This window comes from Callionymus lyra, chromosome 4 (genome assembly GCF_982586985.1).
Source record: "Callionymus lyra chromosome 4, fCalLyr1.hap1.1, whole genome shotgun sequence".
In the NCBI taxonomy this organism is placed as follows: domain Eukaryota; kingdom Metazoa; phylum Chordata; class Actinopteri; order Syngnathiformes; family Callionymidae; genus Callionymus; species Callionymus lyra.
Window position 1 is genome coordinate 12,465,340 of NC_141821.1, and position 16,865 is coordinate 12,482,204.

Consider the following 16,865-nt stretch of genomic DNA (forward strand, 5'->3'; position numbering starts at 1 on the left):
AATAACTTGATCGTTGGTTGTTTGACATGTTCTACTATATAGCAATAAGAGGGTTATTTAGTAAAAAATAGCCTTTTGTTTAAAAAAATGTTGCAACACGAGACTTCACAGAACACTACTTTTGTAAATATTGCTTTTTATTCATTCATTTTCTACCGCTTTATCCCTTTTGGGAGTCGCGGGGAGACTGGAGCCTATCCCTGTTTCATTGGGCGAGAGGCAGGGGACACCCTGGACAGGACGCCAGTATGTCTCAGGGCACGCAAAGACAGACAACAATTCACACACACACTCATACCTATGGACAAGTTCTCAATCAACCTCTGTATGTTTTTGGACTGTGGGATGAAACCTATATTCTATATAAAGTATAATTAAGGAGGGTACATATAAATTAGTAATTATATAAAGACTTCAATAAAATGTTGTATAAATATCTTAATAAAACTTTGACAAGATCTTTTTAAAATCTTTTTAAAATCTTAGTTATTTTGTCTTCTAAACTTTTTCATCGAAACAAAACCCTGTTGTTTTTGTTTAGGTGTGATTATATACTTTAACCTGAACGAGCCATTTGATCCACAGTAGAAAAAAGAAACACAAAAACAAAGCAACAATCAAAAAAAAAAAGAAGCTTACTTGTGTTCTGCGCACACTCCCGGACAGGTGGGGCAAGCTTCGCACGTGGGACCCTGAAATTTGAGGTCGGTGCATTTACAACTGCCACATTCACAGTCTCCTCTGCCGTTGCAAATGGCCTGGTTGCTGGCCATACACGTGCTGGTGTCCAGAGAGCAGTCACAGGCACTGCCGGTCCAATTCTGCTCACAGATGCACGTCCTGCAATCGCAGCGGCCGTGACCTAAAGAAATAGATCAAAATAATAGTTTTTTATTCTGCTTCATGATGTGCATCGAGGCGTCACTCACCTCCACACAGTTTGTTTCCGGAGCGGTCGCAGTTGAAGTTGTCGCACTCGCAGTACTGACCGCTGTACCTCTCCTCCGGGTTATCCCTGCTCTTGCACTCGCAGTTGCCGCACACGCACTCCCCGTTGTTGCTGCAGATGTCGGTGCCGTTGTCTTTGCGGCAGGTCCGGTCCATGTCCTCCGTGGCCACGTCGTTACTGCTGCACTCGCACTTGCGGCCCACCAGGCCTTCGTCGCACCTTCGGAAAGTAAGAAATAATTAAAAATTGTCTTTGGCTCTTTCGTGGAGCGTCACTCGTCTGAAACTCACTTGCAGGCGCCGCATTCGAAGGTGCCGTTATAAGAGCACTCGTGGCTGTGCTTCACGCCGAACCTGTGGCACTCGCACTCGCAGATGAAGTGCAGGGTGATCTCCACCTCCTCGGTGAAGCCCAGCGGCTTGATCTTGATGGTCTCCGACTTGCCTTGTTTGGGGCAGCCCTGAGACGTCACGCTGATGGTGAACCCAACCTGAGGGTTAAACAAAAGACTTGAATACAATGGTGACCATACTGACTAGCATACAAGTCAACAGAAATACATACTTAGACAGCATTGAAAAAGTGTAAAAGCATCTATTGGAATTATTGTTTTTTATTAGTAAATGTATCTTTGAGTTCTTCAGTAGGAAAAATAGATTTGATTAAATATTTAATTATTATTGTCGTTTTTTTTTTTACATAAGATCATAAATGTCAATATTAATTAAAAAAACATATATAAATCTTTATATATAAAGAAATAAATTATACCATAACTATAAATATTCAATTTCTCTTTTTTTTATTTTTAGCATAATATCCTTTTTTGCATCGACTGACTTTATGTAATAATTTCCTATAATTACGTGAACAATTGGCATGAAATCTGTTACATTTCGAATGTACATCTTCCTGCGATTGACTATGGTTAATAATTTGGATTTTATCATGTGTTAAACACAGAGAAGACTTTTAGATAAAAATTATATGCATAGAAAATGCTTTTTAATTCGTTTTTTTTCTCAAAAAGCCAAAATAGTGGACCTTAATATCTCTTTAGGAAAATAGGAACTTATGTTAAGCTGATGTTAAAGTAAGTGATACTTAATATTACTTGAGGTTTTAACCTAATTTGGGACTTGATATAATGTTATAATATAATATTTAAAACAACCCAAGAAGACTTCAGAGGTTTATTTTCCCGTCGACCTTTATAAAAGGCACTGTGTGTTCCTTGTGTCTGAAAGACGTATTGCTCTCATCAACATTAGAGACCAGTTCCAGTCTCATCGTCCATTTTTAGTAACTCAGGCGGCAGCTGGCAGTTACAGACCCCTACACGAGTGTCCATATTTCCTCTTAATGCAATAAAGCGCCATCCGTCTCAATAACCGGAGATGGGATACGGACATTAGGGCGACCTGGTCCCTCCAAGGTAAAGCCTAATGAATGTAAATCGGACGGATCATGTGACCATGTCTCGTGTCACACAAGAGAGCGAAATAAAATGTTTCCCTCCATCGTTGACGGATCGATAAGTCAGGGTTTATTTTTATCTTCAGTGGCCAGGTGTTGAAACTAAAGGCCAAGTCCTGCATAGAGGTGGTTGAACGAGGCCCCTGATATGAGTCAAATCAATCATACAAGGAGCCACAACTTATTTGAAACCCTGGAATATTTAAAGCTCACCATATGAACATGAACATTAATCTACTTTGGTATCGATTCAACCATCCAGCACGCCATGTTTGGACCCTGGCCCTGGAGTTGAACACATGTGGTTCGGATTACCATCAAAGACTCATCTTCTATTGAAGAAGCGGTCCAGAAATCTTGGGGTTATCTCGGCCTCCTGACCCCGGCTTGACTCTTGACTCTCTTATTAATCATGAGAAAATGCTGCCGTTTCTCTTTCAAGCTGCTCTTTGTGTCCAAGAGGTCAGAATAGAAACGTATGTGCAGGCAGTTCTGTGGCACCTTTTGACCTCCTTTAATGTATCTTAAGCCGGTGTATTCTCCACGAATATAGTACTTGAGAAATACAGTAGTATTTACTTTATGAGTAAAGCAGGCTTGGGTACAATGCAGCACATTAATGTCGCTAAACCAACAGGTTTTTAATTTATTTGTCAGCTTAAATGACAGTAAATAATCGACCTCACAGACGTGTAAAATAACAACAAATAAAAAAACTGTGAGTGTTAACTGAGAGGGAGTGAAGGGAAGGGAAGCCAACTTTGGAGTGCAATTGTTAAAGTTAGAAAATGAATCCCAATTTGCCTTTTTTTTTTAGCTAGAGGGGAATTTAAATGTTTTTTGAGTCTCATTCATAGTAAATGAGAGTAAGGAGACAACATATTCTGTTTAGTTGTACCTCACAAGTCAAATTGTAATTGCTAAACCAATCCGTAAAAGTCTAGAAGTAAAAACCACGATTGTAAAGATGTAAAATCCTATTTTTTTTCCCACAAGTTGTGAAGTTCAAAAATCCAGTTGCTTTATTCAGACGTATACAAAATAGCCAAACAATAACCAAGTTTATACAAGTTTAATACTGATAAGCTTCCTTAAGGTTGAAGTAAAAGAAAATAATAATAATGCATTTGAAGCTAGTTAGATCAAAACCCTGTTGTTTTTAAGAAAACATTCTTTTCTCATTCTCACCTCATCACCAATCGAGATATTGGAGCATTTCCGTCCATTTTCTCCTTCGCTCACAAGTCCGTTCTTACAGCGGGATGTGTACGAGATGGTCACGCCCTCTGGAAGTTTGGTGTTCTCCAAAATGACCTCAGAGGAGAGAGACTGTCCAGAGACCAGATGACAACATGAGATCCCTGAACTAGAATCCAGTAGCTTTGTTTATATGACGCCAGTGTTTAGAAAGAAGAAAAGTCATCGAGCCGACGTTCTTACATTGTAAGCGTCGATGATGAGGTTGATGACGTTGCTGGAGTTCGCCGACAACGTGCCGACCGCCGACTTGGGGATCAGATTTTTCAGCTCCTGTGGAGACAACAGGGACGAGTGAAGTTCTCTCCAGTTTGAGACGGCTCGACACCGATTTGAAAACCTGTAATCAGGAGATTGTTATGGCTCTGACGCAGAGTGAAGCTGCTGTGAGGCTGCGTAATGAAAGGACGTTGATCAGAGTCAGATGGAGGAGAGCAGCAGGAAACACTCGGAGCTTGAAGACTATGCTGCCTTAAATTGACAACAGATGCATCGACCTAGGTGCATTTATTTTAAAAACAGTGGATAAACCTACAAAATAAACACAAGAGTGAGGACAGAAGGTGAAGTATGAGGCGGATTAGTCGTCATAGTACGACAGAGACCACATTCTATCCTGTGCAAACTCAATTTGATGCTGGTCGTGACACTGGTTAATACAGAAAGTGTATATTTAACTCATAATGCTTGACAGCGGAGCTACTCAGGAGGTTCTTTTTTTTTTTTTTTTTTTAATAGGGCCACAAATGTGAACAATGTCATTAAACCAGCATCTAATTTAGCAAAATATAAGGCAAGTATTCAACCAGTTTCAATCAACATTAAGACTCGTATAAAAAAAAAAGTTTGTGTGACAATTAAAATGTTTTATTTTACTAATAAAAATAGGTAAAAACAAGGTTTGAATCCGGGCCAAGAATCGCTCAATTACAGCCACAAAATACTTTAAATGGAATGAGATGGTAAAATATAAATTTAACAATTTAAGTCACATGCCTGGTTTTATACACTATTTTTGATCTAAAGGACCCGGATTTTTACCTGGTTATCTTAGAGGTATTATTGTGTTGAGGCTGCAGTAGCAGACTTGTGTTCTCTGGGCTTCTTTTAAAATGCAGTTTTGTTATCTTATTTTATTTAATTTATATTTATTTATTTCCTTACCGTTATCACTATAAAGAAATCCTGTGTTACGTACATATTTTATTTTAAACACAGATTATCAGCAAAAAAAATTCTACTTATGGTCAAATGTCATACATCAGAGCATTTAAAAAAACAGAAAACTCTACAATTGTTTAGATCATTGAACATTGCAAAAATTAACATTAAAACCCCCAAAAAAAGACAAACAAGAAAAGAGGTCTATGAAATGAAAATACTTATATTATGTAGAGAACATAAGGATCTAGGTGCAGTTCTGTGATTAACATAAGATCTTTCTGATATGACGCAAATAAAGCTAAACAAAAAACCTGCTCTTGGTCTCAAGGAAACAGTGATAAACAAACCCAATAATATATGTAACTATCTTCAACATACGTCCTGATGTATTGGAATTTGAGCTTTAATTCTTCGAGGTTGCTTGAGAGACTTTTTCGGGTCTACCGTCACCACGACAAATAAAGATGGATCCATTAGTCACAACTTCACTACAACAAACCTGGTAAACTGGCTGGAACTCCTCTGTGACGGCGAATATGGTCTGAATGTTGTTGTCACTCAGCTTCTGAACCAGGTGAGCGATAGATGGGTAGTCCTGGGAGAAAAAATAAAGTGTAGGATAATTAAAACACCCAGAAGAAGAACACAAAGAGAGTAACACTCACGTAGTAGTGGCTCATGGTGTAAATATTATTCTCCAGGTGACATTTCCCGTCGTTGGGCAGAACGATACCGCCCAGTTTTCCATCTCCAGCGAAGTGGAAGCCGGCGTCGGTGGAGAAAACCAGCAAGCGGGTCACATTCCTCCACCCGATTTGATCCTGGGACACAAAAGGGGAATTAAGGGAAATATCTGCTTCCACTTAGATCTCCATTTTAAAAGAGTAACGAAGCATTCGAGTAATTCTGTGGATTATCTTAATGTCCAAAATAATCTTGTTAAAACCAAATAATCATAAAACACATCTTCTACTTCAACGTTTAAAAGTGTTTATTGCCTTTCCATCCTTATGAGCAAGAGCAGCTGAAAACAAATTGAACTTAAATCTCAATTTTCTCTTACCCCACACACAGCCACTTGCATGATGGCATCGAACCCGCCCTCAGGAGAGTCCAGGTTTCCAGAGATGTGCTGTTGGCCGACGAGCGTGTTGAACTTTTTGCCGTCGCTGGTCAGCTTCAGGACGTTCTTGTAGCTAAAAGGGCTGGTGCAGTTCTGATCGCCTGTGCAGGGATTCAGTAGCTTTGCCGGGGTCGTGCTGATGTACGGCATCACCGTTTTCTCCACGAAAGAACCAAAACCTTAAAGGAAAAATATATAATTTTAAACTGAGGTGAAAATAATAGAATCAGGGGTCAAGTAAATGTGTCTTGAAATGGGCTTTGTTTAGGTCAAAGGACGTTCACTTTGTCTTGGGTGGAGGTACCATTTGAAGACTATTGTTTTCTTTATACTACACATTTTACAATGAGGACTCAGAGAGAACAACTCACATCACTATGTGATTTTCATATCCAATATTACATCCATCAATAAAACTTGATGCACTTTTTAGCATTTGAAATATCAGCGATATCAATGTATGTTAGAGAGAGAGGGAGAGAAAAACCGAAAGAGAGATAGAAAGAGAGAGAAAGATAGAGACAGGAAAAAAGAGAATGATATAAGAGAACGAAAGCTACTGTAAGTAAAGGAAGACAGAGAAAAACAAACAGACAAAGGTAAAGAGACAGAGAAAAAGAAAGAAAGAGTACGAAAGTATAAGAGAGTACACAAGCTAGGTAAAGTGAGAGAAAGAGTGACAACATTTAAGAGAGGATGATAGAAAAAGAGGGAGACAGACTTAGAAAGTAAGATGGACAGAAGGATACGAAAGGAGAAATTTAAATAGAAAAACAGAGAAAGAGAGAGAAAAAGTTTGAAAAAGATCCAGCAAGAAAGGAAAGAAAGAAAGATAAAGACATGTAGAAAAATATGTAAAAAGATAGAGAGGCATAGAAAGGAAGATGGAGAACGACAGAAAGAGTGAGAACAGAACAATTTCAGCATCCTGTCTGTGTTACTGCATGTTCTGTCAGTATTATTTTGGGGGTAATTTCCTCAACTGTGTGCTGGTATCCATCGTAGGAAGAACCTCACATCCATGTGACCCGAGTAAGGACAGCAATCACGCTCACCTATCCGAAAGTCTGACGTGATCTTTTCCATCTCCAGCATCAAACTAGTCCCGAGGTTCTTGACGTTCTCCAGATCATCCTTCATGGAGTACGAGAGGTCCATCAAGTAGTAGAGGTCAATGGGGTAATCTTCTGCACGTTTGAACTTGAGGTTGAAAGACTGGGGCTCCCCTGCATGGACCACATGGCAGCTCAACATCTGATGGAAACCACGACAGACAGTCAGCACCTACTCACCAGAGCGGAGTTTGAGGCTGACTTTCTGGGGCTGGATCTGAGTGATCTCTTCCGGCTTCAGTTTTTCCGGACCCTTCCCTCGGTTGGTCACCATTTTATTCCCCAGTATCCTCTTCTCACCTCGCGGGTTCTCGATGGTGCTGCAGCCTCGGTTCTTTAGCGACTGCAGCTCGTCGCACCGGGTGAACACGGTCTCCCCTTGTTTCAGGAACTTCTGATGTGGCAACACAAATATCCACTCACAACTTGTTTCCACAACAGATGACAAAGAAAATTCAGATGGACTTTTTAGAATGAGGGGAACAAGATTATTATAAATTATCGTAAATAAATCAAATGAACCCTTGTTTTGGTTTTGATTTTTTTAAGAACAACTAAGGTAAATATTATGAATGTAGATAATTATACAAATACTACCAATAACAGTAAAAGGATGGTAATTTGATAATGCCTGTTAAAGACATCTCTATAAATGTAAAATTTGCTAAAACATTTTGGCCAACATTTTGAGTGTTTGAAACCCCTATTTTAGATCAACCTGATGTTTTTAAAACTAAAATGAAAAGTAAATCATTATAAAACCAATGACAATAATAATTTAAAAGGCAACACAAATGACTAATATAAAGTTGAAATTAACATAGAAAATAACTAACAATAAACTCAACTTAAAATCACAACGGTATGTTTCAAATTACAGTTTTTAAAATTCAAAATTAACAAAAGCCCTAAAAACATGGTTAAACTAAAGAAAAATTAAACTTTAATATAGTTTTTCCTTTACAATAAAATCAAATCCCTGAAAATGACCTTCTAGCAACAATCACAACTTGTATATTCAACCATTTTTAACAACTGCAAAATGGATTAAAGAATAAAAAGCCAAGATAAGAATGTTGCTGATGTCTGTGATTCACATACTGGGTCTGTACACCAGCCACACTTGGCTCCGGCCTGGATGCACTCGCCGCAGTATTTGGCGTTTGCGTTGATGCACTCATTGCCCTCTGCATGGAAAACAAAGAGAGAACAGAAGAGGAGGCCGAGTCAGTGGGCGCAGTGTATGCAGTCCTTTAAAGCCCCTCTGTGTTTACACGTCAGTTCATCTGGAACACTGCGTACCTCCATAGTAATTGGAGACAGTGATGGAATATTCAGCTTTTTCCATCATTCTAAGTGGTGAGGCTGCAGTTTTTGTTGACTCTGTTTTTTTTTTTACGAGGCAAGTCGAAGAAGTCTTGTAGTGATTGAACATCGCAGTAATACACAAAAAAAGATTTGCATTGTTTATTTTACTGTAGTGGTAAATGTGTCACAACATTAGGTGTGTTTAAAGAAAACCTTTTGTCATAAACTCTATCTAGTTAAAATACATTTTAAACCTAAAACTGATAAATTAAGTTTTGTGAATGTCATGATTTAAGTATGGACTAAAAACATGAACACTTTTCCCATGTGCAGAAAGTCCCAAATAAATTATATTAATTCCAAATTCTGATCATTTTTAACCAGATTTTTAATTAATTTAATCGTTAATTAAATCCCCTTGATACTATAGAACTATACTTAAGCCCTATACTAGTGGTGGGTGATGAGAGGATATTTAATGTAGGAACAACAAACCATGTGTATCGATTCATTTCAATCATCGTTTCAATCTCAAAATTCAAGCAAATTTAATAAGTAGAAGGATTTTAAGTTCTAATTATAATAATAATATAATAATAATTATAATTTGGCTATAATTTAGTACGGTTTGAAGTGAGTTTATAAGAACTTTTTTTTTTCTACGATAACTACTAGAGGGCTTTGTTGTAATGGGATTTAAAGGTGTTGAATGATGACAAAACATAAAGCGAAACTGTGTTTAACTTATTACCCTACGTTTACAACCCTTGACTACATGTGTTGGAAACGATTGTAAACGTTGACAACCTTATTTTCAAACATTCTGCGGTGAAATTCAACACCTCCTGTAACACATTGTTAGCTTTTATCTACTATATAAAAGTGACTGTTGGATCGGTCGAGTGTAGTTGTGTTGCACGGTACACTAAATGTGTGTACTTTAAATATCAGCAGGGAGTGATTTTCAAAACAAAACAACTTTACAATGTATCAAAGCACTTGACATTAAAAGTAAAAGGTAAAAGTGTCTCGAGTTTGTTGGAGTTTTAGTGAAGTAAAAAAGTAGGTAAGTAAGTAAGTAAGTAGGTAGGTAAGTAGGTAAGTAAGTAAGTAAGTAAGTAAGTAAGTAAGTAAGTAAGTAAGTAAGTAAGTGTTATTTGTAAACCGCATTTCTAGACCAGGGTCACAAAGCGCTTGAACAATCTAAAGAAATACACAGTTAAAAATACATACAAATTAAAAAACTCTAAAAGGCAAAGACACATAAGAACAACACACGAGTTCCAGAAAATGATGAAAAAGCCTGCACACATAAAAACATTCTTCTTGGAGTAAGTAGCATGTTACGAAAAACGTTACCTTGACAACCAAGTGGTCAAGCGATATCTTTAGCTTGTTGGTGAACGTAACCAAAGAAGTGCGCATCTTTTTTGTATCCGTTAAACACTTTGTGTATAAACATAAATGTAATGTTTTTTTCCCCCAGAAGACAAAGCAAATGTAATGAATAAAGGCGACCAGCATCCTTACCTTTCTGAGCGTAACAGTAAACTCCCAACAGTGTTGATATCAGCAGCAGCTTCAGGTCCATCTGTGAGAACAAACGCACATCAAGCCTGTGATGGACACAAGATAATCAATGAGCCTTTTGTGCTAATATCATTTCGACAAAAGCCGCCGCCATGCTCGCTCGTGTGAATGCTTGATTCATCACTTCCTGGACGAGGGAGATGTGGGGGTGAGGGGGGGGGATATGTCTCACAGATGACAGATTAAATCTCAAAATGGTTCAGTTATAATTGAACCTCATAAATTATCTCATGACAGGGAGCTGGATATTTCCAGGAGGTCACAGAGCAACAGGAAGCTAATTCAGTCAGACCACTTTCACACACACACACGAAAAAAATGTATGGATCGCTGGGATTTACTTTTCCCATAATCCTCTACTGTAAATAGCATCGTAGCACTCTCTAGAGTGCATCTCTCGTTGGGCAGATTGATCCAATGTCTGGCTTTAATACAAACTAAACGATTCAGTGACTAGAGGAATCAAATCTGTCCTACAATGGCGACAAAAAGTGACATCTAACCAGAAAACAAAACAGCATTTTTTGCATAAAAATGTCCAGGCAGGGTAGCACTTCAGCTATCAGATCCAGGGATGACGAGAGGAAAAGCTATTGGCTTTCTATTTCAAGCACCGACCGTCTCCAAACAACCCGGTTGTCTGCAGCGTGTTCAGGACTGAGAACTCCGAATGATCCCGTCTATTCTTTAAATGCTCCCGTTATCAGAACAAAGTCTGCCCGTCTATTCACAGAAGCTTCACTAAAAGCCCACATTCTGCCACAGCGCAGTAATAAAGAGCTGCGACGCTCAGTGGACGCCGTGTTGACTGATGCATTCCTGGGTCTGCGCGAGCGTCAGTGTCCGTTTATACAGACGAGCAGACGGCCCGTCTGACAGACTCCCAGATTAGATCTCCACTACTCTACATGGGTGTGTATATGTTGTCCACATGAGATAAACACTAGTGCTTCCTTGCTGAAGGGGCCGAGGACCGTCTATTAAGTTCTGTTTGTTTCATCGGCTGACAAAAGGTGTATTTCAAAAGGATGTTGTGAATTATATATTTTATGTCATTGTATATGTGAATCCACACTTTTTAGCAAGGATATGGACACATACCTAATGATCAGTTCATACATTAAAAATGTTATTCTAAATGATCCCTCGCCTTTTTTTTTTTGCGTTTGCGTTTGCATGAATTCTATAATTTAAGTGATTTCTATATTGAAGGAAGTCTCTGGGTTTTATTCTCCCCCAGATTAAACAATAAGAATTGTCCATTAGTTTTAAGATAAATTTAATTAAGTAAGTAAGGTTATTTGTAAAGAGCCTTTCTAGACCAGGTCACAAAGCGCTTTAATAATCAAAAACAATACACAGTTAAAATATGTACTTTTAAAGGCCAAGACACATAAGACGAACATAAGAGTCCCAGAAAGTCAGGGAAAAGCCTGCGCATATAAGTGGAACTCCTGTTGTGTCATCATTTTTATCTTGATCTTTAAAATATATACTTTATTGAATATTGTTTTGATTGTTTTAGCGCTTTGTGACCCTGGTCTGGAAAAGCGCTATATAAATGAAAATGACTTACTTACTTAAGATGTTTCTTGAACTACATCTAACGCAGAGTGAGAGGAAGATCGTTCCAAAGCTTAGGAGCAACAGTCTGGAAGGATTTCTCTCCTCTGGTCCTGAACCGTGTTCAGGAACCATCAGTAGATTCTGATCCACAGACCTCAGAGCCCGAGCTGGGGTGTAAGGTTGGATCAGATCAGTGATGTAAGGAGGAGCCTGACCATGAATAGATCTGAAATTAAGAACCAGAATTTTAAAATTGATCCTGAAAGAAACTGGCAGCCAGTGAAGAGTTTTAAGGATCGGAAAAATGTGAGTTCTTCTACTAGAGCGGGTCAGAATTGTCGCTGCAGAGTTTGTACATGTAAATAAACTGTTACAATTGTCTAAACGAGAAGACACAGCGCGTGGATTATAAGCTTCAGATCACTAAAACCCATAGAGGTTTAGGTTTTTTGTATTTAGAGTCAACTTTACTACCCAATGTGTACCACAACTGTGTGTATCTAAGCTTGTGCTAGTAGCTGTAACCATTTAACATTTTTAAATAAATGTATGTATTATGTGAAATAATAGGAGTTAAAAATATCCATATTCTTCCATCGACTTTCATCAGATACCTTCAAATTCACAGAATAAAAGCGTTCGCCTTGATAATGCCTGTGAGGTGCCGGGAGCCTGTGAAGCTCAGCAGCTGCACATTGGAATGCTGACATAAACTACAGTAGAACGCAGAAGAGAGGAGACACAACGCCAGCCATGGAAAAGCTCAGTCACTGTTCTGCATCAAACTTACAATATGCTTCAAACAAATCAAGCTTTGTAGCGGTTTCATGTTGGGATGTTATGAATACGAGTGAGGAAACGTGTTACACTAAACCGGCTTTTATATGTCAATACCATAAAGCAAGATAACTAATAATTGATTTATTTTAGCATACAATTAAAATGTCTTTGTTTGGGGAAACTACATTTAGAATTAAATAACCCAACCCTCTTTTTTCAGACTCTCCCCTGAAGCTCTTTGTCAAGGTTTATGTATAAGAAGATGCCAGATCTTAAGCAACAAACAATACACAGAAACGTAAATGTGATATTCAAGCAATCTAAAACCCGTGGGTGACTTAATTTATTCTTTTGCTAGAGCCTTTCAATTAAATGCTATTCTGAACCCTGATATAAATGTTTTAAATATATTTTGGCTACTATCAGACTGGACAAAAAATGAATAGAAGTAGCTAATACAATCATTTTCATTTTTAATATTTTACTTGAAAGCCGACTGCAATGCAATTCATTGTCGCAGTAAGATACTTTAAACAAACTTCACATACTAAATATCATACCCACACCCACAGAGATGCAAGTAAACAATGTCACATATGTAAAGACACCTTTGCATCAGGTTATAATGTAGTAATAAACAACAACTCCTAAGTATCTGAAGAAAAAACAAGTTGGAAAACTTGGACTTTACTTATGTCTGTAATTTTAACTGACTAAAAATGACAACAACTTCCATGATTTAACAATATTTAGAAGCCTTAGAAATGAATCACGAAGCCTTCCTACTTCAAAATGGAATCATCTGTTCCTTAACATTTGAATTAAAATATTTCAAGCCATGTTATTAATTTAACTTAAATGCAGTCAAATGTGAATACAAATGTAACCTTCTTGGCAGAGGTAATAATCCTTAAAATAGTCCTTCAGAACATATTTAAAGAATACGTGTCACTAAGTGACAGCCACACATCACAATGTAGGACTTGTAACGCGACAGCTTCAGAACCGTGACTCACTTCTCAAGTCGCCACTTCCCAAACACACCTGAGCCATGTTCAAAAGCACACTGTGTTCCACGCTCTATCATTTGGCGGGAGGTGGCGAGCGACGGAGGACAGTGCAGGGCGCTCGACTAAAATTGGCCGAGCTTCTCTGGCATTCCTCAGGGACCGAGTTCACCCAGACAAGGCCGAGGGGCTGCAACAATCCCAGTGCACTTTGGGAAACGTGAGCCAGGACACCCATGATGTTGCTTATTCAGGGGCCTCTATTTATTACACACCATACTAGATTTGTAACGATTACTGACGGTGTAACAAATGCAACTGAGCCGTTCGCAAACAAGTTAATTGTAGATGTTGCCTTGTTTACAAATAAGAATACACATAAGTTGATTACAGGGTATACTTTATATATAAATAGTTTTTTAGTTTATTGAGGCTAAAGCCTTCATGGCAGGCTTCACAAGAATGTTGTTAAAACAAATCGTTGGGAGGACTTTATCTTCATGGTACCGTGAGGAGTAACCGTTGCTCTAAATCTCTTTGATAACATTATTCACCGAGTGAAGAGAAACATCTCCGTAATATACAGTCAACTTGGCAGGAGCCGAGGCTTAGCCAGCATGAGCCTTACACACTTCAGCCACGGACGAGTGGATTTTCATTCCCAATAATGAAGTCGAATTAAAAGTTCCTGAAAGTTTCCGAATCCAGAAAAGCCCTTTCATGAATAATGAGCAGGCGGGCAGCACAAGTAAGGAGCTTGTTCTGGCCAAGAGTCGCTGTTCTCTTTATAGGAATCTGGACGGTTGTTCTCCTCAAGACGTGTGGAGGAAGGAATGGAAAAGAAGGAAAAACAGGAAAGGGCGGTGCTCTGCCTCCTACCCGGAGAGAAGGTAAAGATCTTGCAGATTTTTCCTTGCCTCTGCTGAGTAAGCCTTTTTTCTCCTTTCCAAACATTCTGATCCCCATTTGCATAGTTTGTGGTCTGTTACATAAAAAAGTAGTACTTCTTATGTTACCAACCTAACTCCATTATTCTTTTTAAAAGTCAAAATGAATCCAATTTTAATGGTTGACAGTTGAGCCAGGTGCTGATAAGTTTACGGAACACTATGATGTTAAGCAATGTAGAATTTTTACCAAAGACATGGACGATTTCCCACAGAACATTTTCATTGAAATGTTTATTTTAATTGTGCTCTTAGTAGTTGGTACTATATTGCAATGTGGGTTTTTTTTGTATGGAAAATATTGTTTCTTACACATAAATCATAATTTACGATCGTCCCGCCAAGGTCTCAAGAAGACAAGTAAATAAAATACAAAAATGTTAAAAGGAAAGTATATACATATTGTTTTTCTAAAGCACTACATATAATTTGATCTATATACATATAATTGACAGTGTCATGTTCTAACCGCCTTAATTTGGGATTGAGTTTAGTGAAAAGTTCACTTTTTTCTTTCAGTATAGTTTTTGGCCCAACTGGTGTGTGTACTTCAGAACTGTTCTTTACCAGGTGAGTTAGTATAACGTGTTGAATATTGTTTTTTTTTTTTTTTTTAAACAAAAAACAACGTATCATGGAAAATGTGACCAAAACCAAAGTGAGGCACCAGAGATTTTTTCCATTTATTTCCCATTTTCTAAAGTGAGTAAGGGTCTCTCATGCCTACTTTTTCCACAGATTTAATGTTTTTGAATTGACTGACATGATTGTATTATTTCTTAAATGGAGAGCACCCTTCATTGATAGTAAAAATGAAGACAATTTGCATGAAAGATAACACTTAAAAGGGACTTTTTCTAGAAGACTTTGAACCATAATTATATAAACAAAAATGATATCCCATTACGACCTCTCAGAAAACTCTAAACAAGTATCAGGCGATACAGTACATTCCATTATGGAAGCCAATGGGCTCACCTTGAACGACCCCTCCCTTAAATCCTGTCCTTCACTTTCAATTAGTCTCTCAAACCATACGACGCAACTCGGATCTCTCAGTAACCCCTCGACATTCTGTACCCTTCAAACGAACCAGAGCGGAGGACGTATCCGAGACGGCAGACATGACTGAAGGAGAATACAAAACGCCGATTGTCTGTGTCCGACCTCCCCCTCCCAGCCTCCTCCGCAGGACCCGCTCATTTAAGACAAAAGCAATGAATCAGGGTTGCCCTCCGAGACCATGACGGAAGATGTGATCCTCAAAGTGCTCTCCCACTCACTTTCGCTGCCCCCCCCTCCCACGAGGGGCCCCTCTGCGATAAATAATACTAATGGGACACATGTAGATGTCCTTAATCTTTGGGGCTTCTTCAACTGGCGGGGGGATTGTAGCAGAGATACTGGCGTCTCCTCGGTGTGGAAGGAAAGTTGCTGCTTTTTCATGGATACAGAGGAGAATAGTTTCCACATGACATGAGCCAATTTGTTTACCAAACCTTTTCTCTGACGAAGATTTTTTAAAGTAAGGGATGGCGGCGGCGGTCGGAAGAATGAATGTGGGGTAATCTGATTTTCTCTTGGTTATCCCCTTTTAAAGCCTTAAATATTTTCAAATACAAACTGTTTTTCCCTAAGAGAAGCACATATGTAGCCTGACGTTTTATTTTATTAATTGATTTTCCAAAGATAACAACTAGACTCAGCCTGGTTTTCAGAATAAAGGGTCAATAAAACATGCTTATATGCAACCCTAATCTACTAATAATGTCAGTACCAATCGGAATAGAGTATGCGTAGTTGACGGGACATCCCGACATATTTCCAAGCGTGCATCACCCTGGTGTTATTACTCCCATAACAAGGAGAGGCAACATCAGCTGTTGTTTATGATTCAAGATCAAGATGACATTCTTATTAAGCAGGGTCTAATATTAGAGCGAGTGCCGGTCAACTCCCAGTACACAGTCTGATTTGATACAGTTAGGTTCAATGGGTTTTCATAGCTCAGTGGATATTAATAGCACGATAAGAGTACTGCAGATATTTACCAGATAGTTGGAGGAGGTACCCTTGGAAATGTGCAAAATCTAAATATGCATTATAAACCTTTTTACATTAAAAAAAAAACTATTTTTGTTTAAGTGTTTTCTCCTTTATGAAGTGGTTTTCCAGTCTTTAAACATCGCATAAGTCACAATATGTTTACGATACTCTCACAGAAGTCTCTATATGTGTGACACATATGTGACATATATAATAGGAAATGTTTATAATTCTACTAAATTATAGTCATCATTTTTTCTAATATTTACTTTCATTATTGCAAATTGCTTCAATGAAAACACTTTTTGCTCCTCCTCCAGCCAGCTGTAATCACCCCCCACTTTGTTTATACAATGAGTCCCAAGTCCAGAAGTAACTGGATTGATGACAAGTGGTGACACACCTCGATGCTTGACCAATCACCGCAGAAGATTGGATCTCTAGAAAGACTAAACGTTTTCAGTGGGCGGGGCTAAAGCACATTTTCTAATGTAAATATTTCAATGAAAAGAAAGTTTGGTACAAACGGACTCATACTGA

The 16,865-nt window shown here is 38.4% G+C and overlaps 1 protein-coding gene across 2 annotated transcripts in view; it reads right to left on the bottom strand.

The window, feature by feature from the left end:
- itgb1a (integrin, beta 1a) overlaps positions 1 to 16,865 on the bottom strand; it is a 32,197-nt gene that overhangs the window by 5,080 nt on the left and 10,252 nt on the right. For both annotated transcript variants that reach the window (XM_087788793.1, XM_087788794.1), the window contains exons 2-13: positions 9,920 to 9,980; positions 8,183 to 8,268; positions 7,262 to 7,475; positions 7,025 to 7,195; positions 5,910 to 6,148; positions 5,512 to 5,667; positions 5,346 to 5,441; positions 3,866 to 3,955; positions 3,614 to 3,754; positions 1,240 to 1,439; positions 930 to 1,168; positions 640 to 862 (exon numbers count right to left, since the gene is read on the bottom strand). In XM_087788793.1, the coding sequence (XP_087644919.1) occupies positions 640 to 862; positions 930 to 1,168; positions 1,240 to 1,439; positions 3,614 to 3,754; positions 3,866 to 3,955; positions 5,346 to 5,441; positions 5,512 to 5,667; positions 5,910 to 6,148; positions 7,025 to 7,195; positions 7,262 to 7,475; positions 8,183 to 8,268; positions 9,920 to 9,980 (1,916 nt within the window). The remainder of the gene's footprint in view (positions 1 to 639; positions 863 to 929; positions 1,169 to 1,239; positions 1,440 to 3,613; positions 3,755 to 3,865; positions 3,956 to 5,345; positions 5,442 to 5,511; positions 5,668 to 5,909; positions 6,149 to 7,024; positions 7,196 to 7,261; positions 7,476 to 8,182; positions 8,269 to 9,919; positions 9,981 to 16,865) is intronic.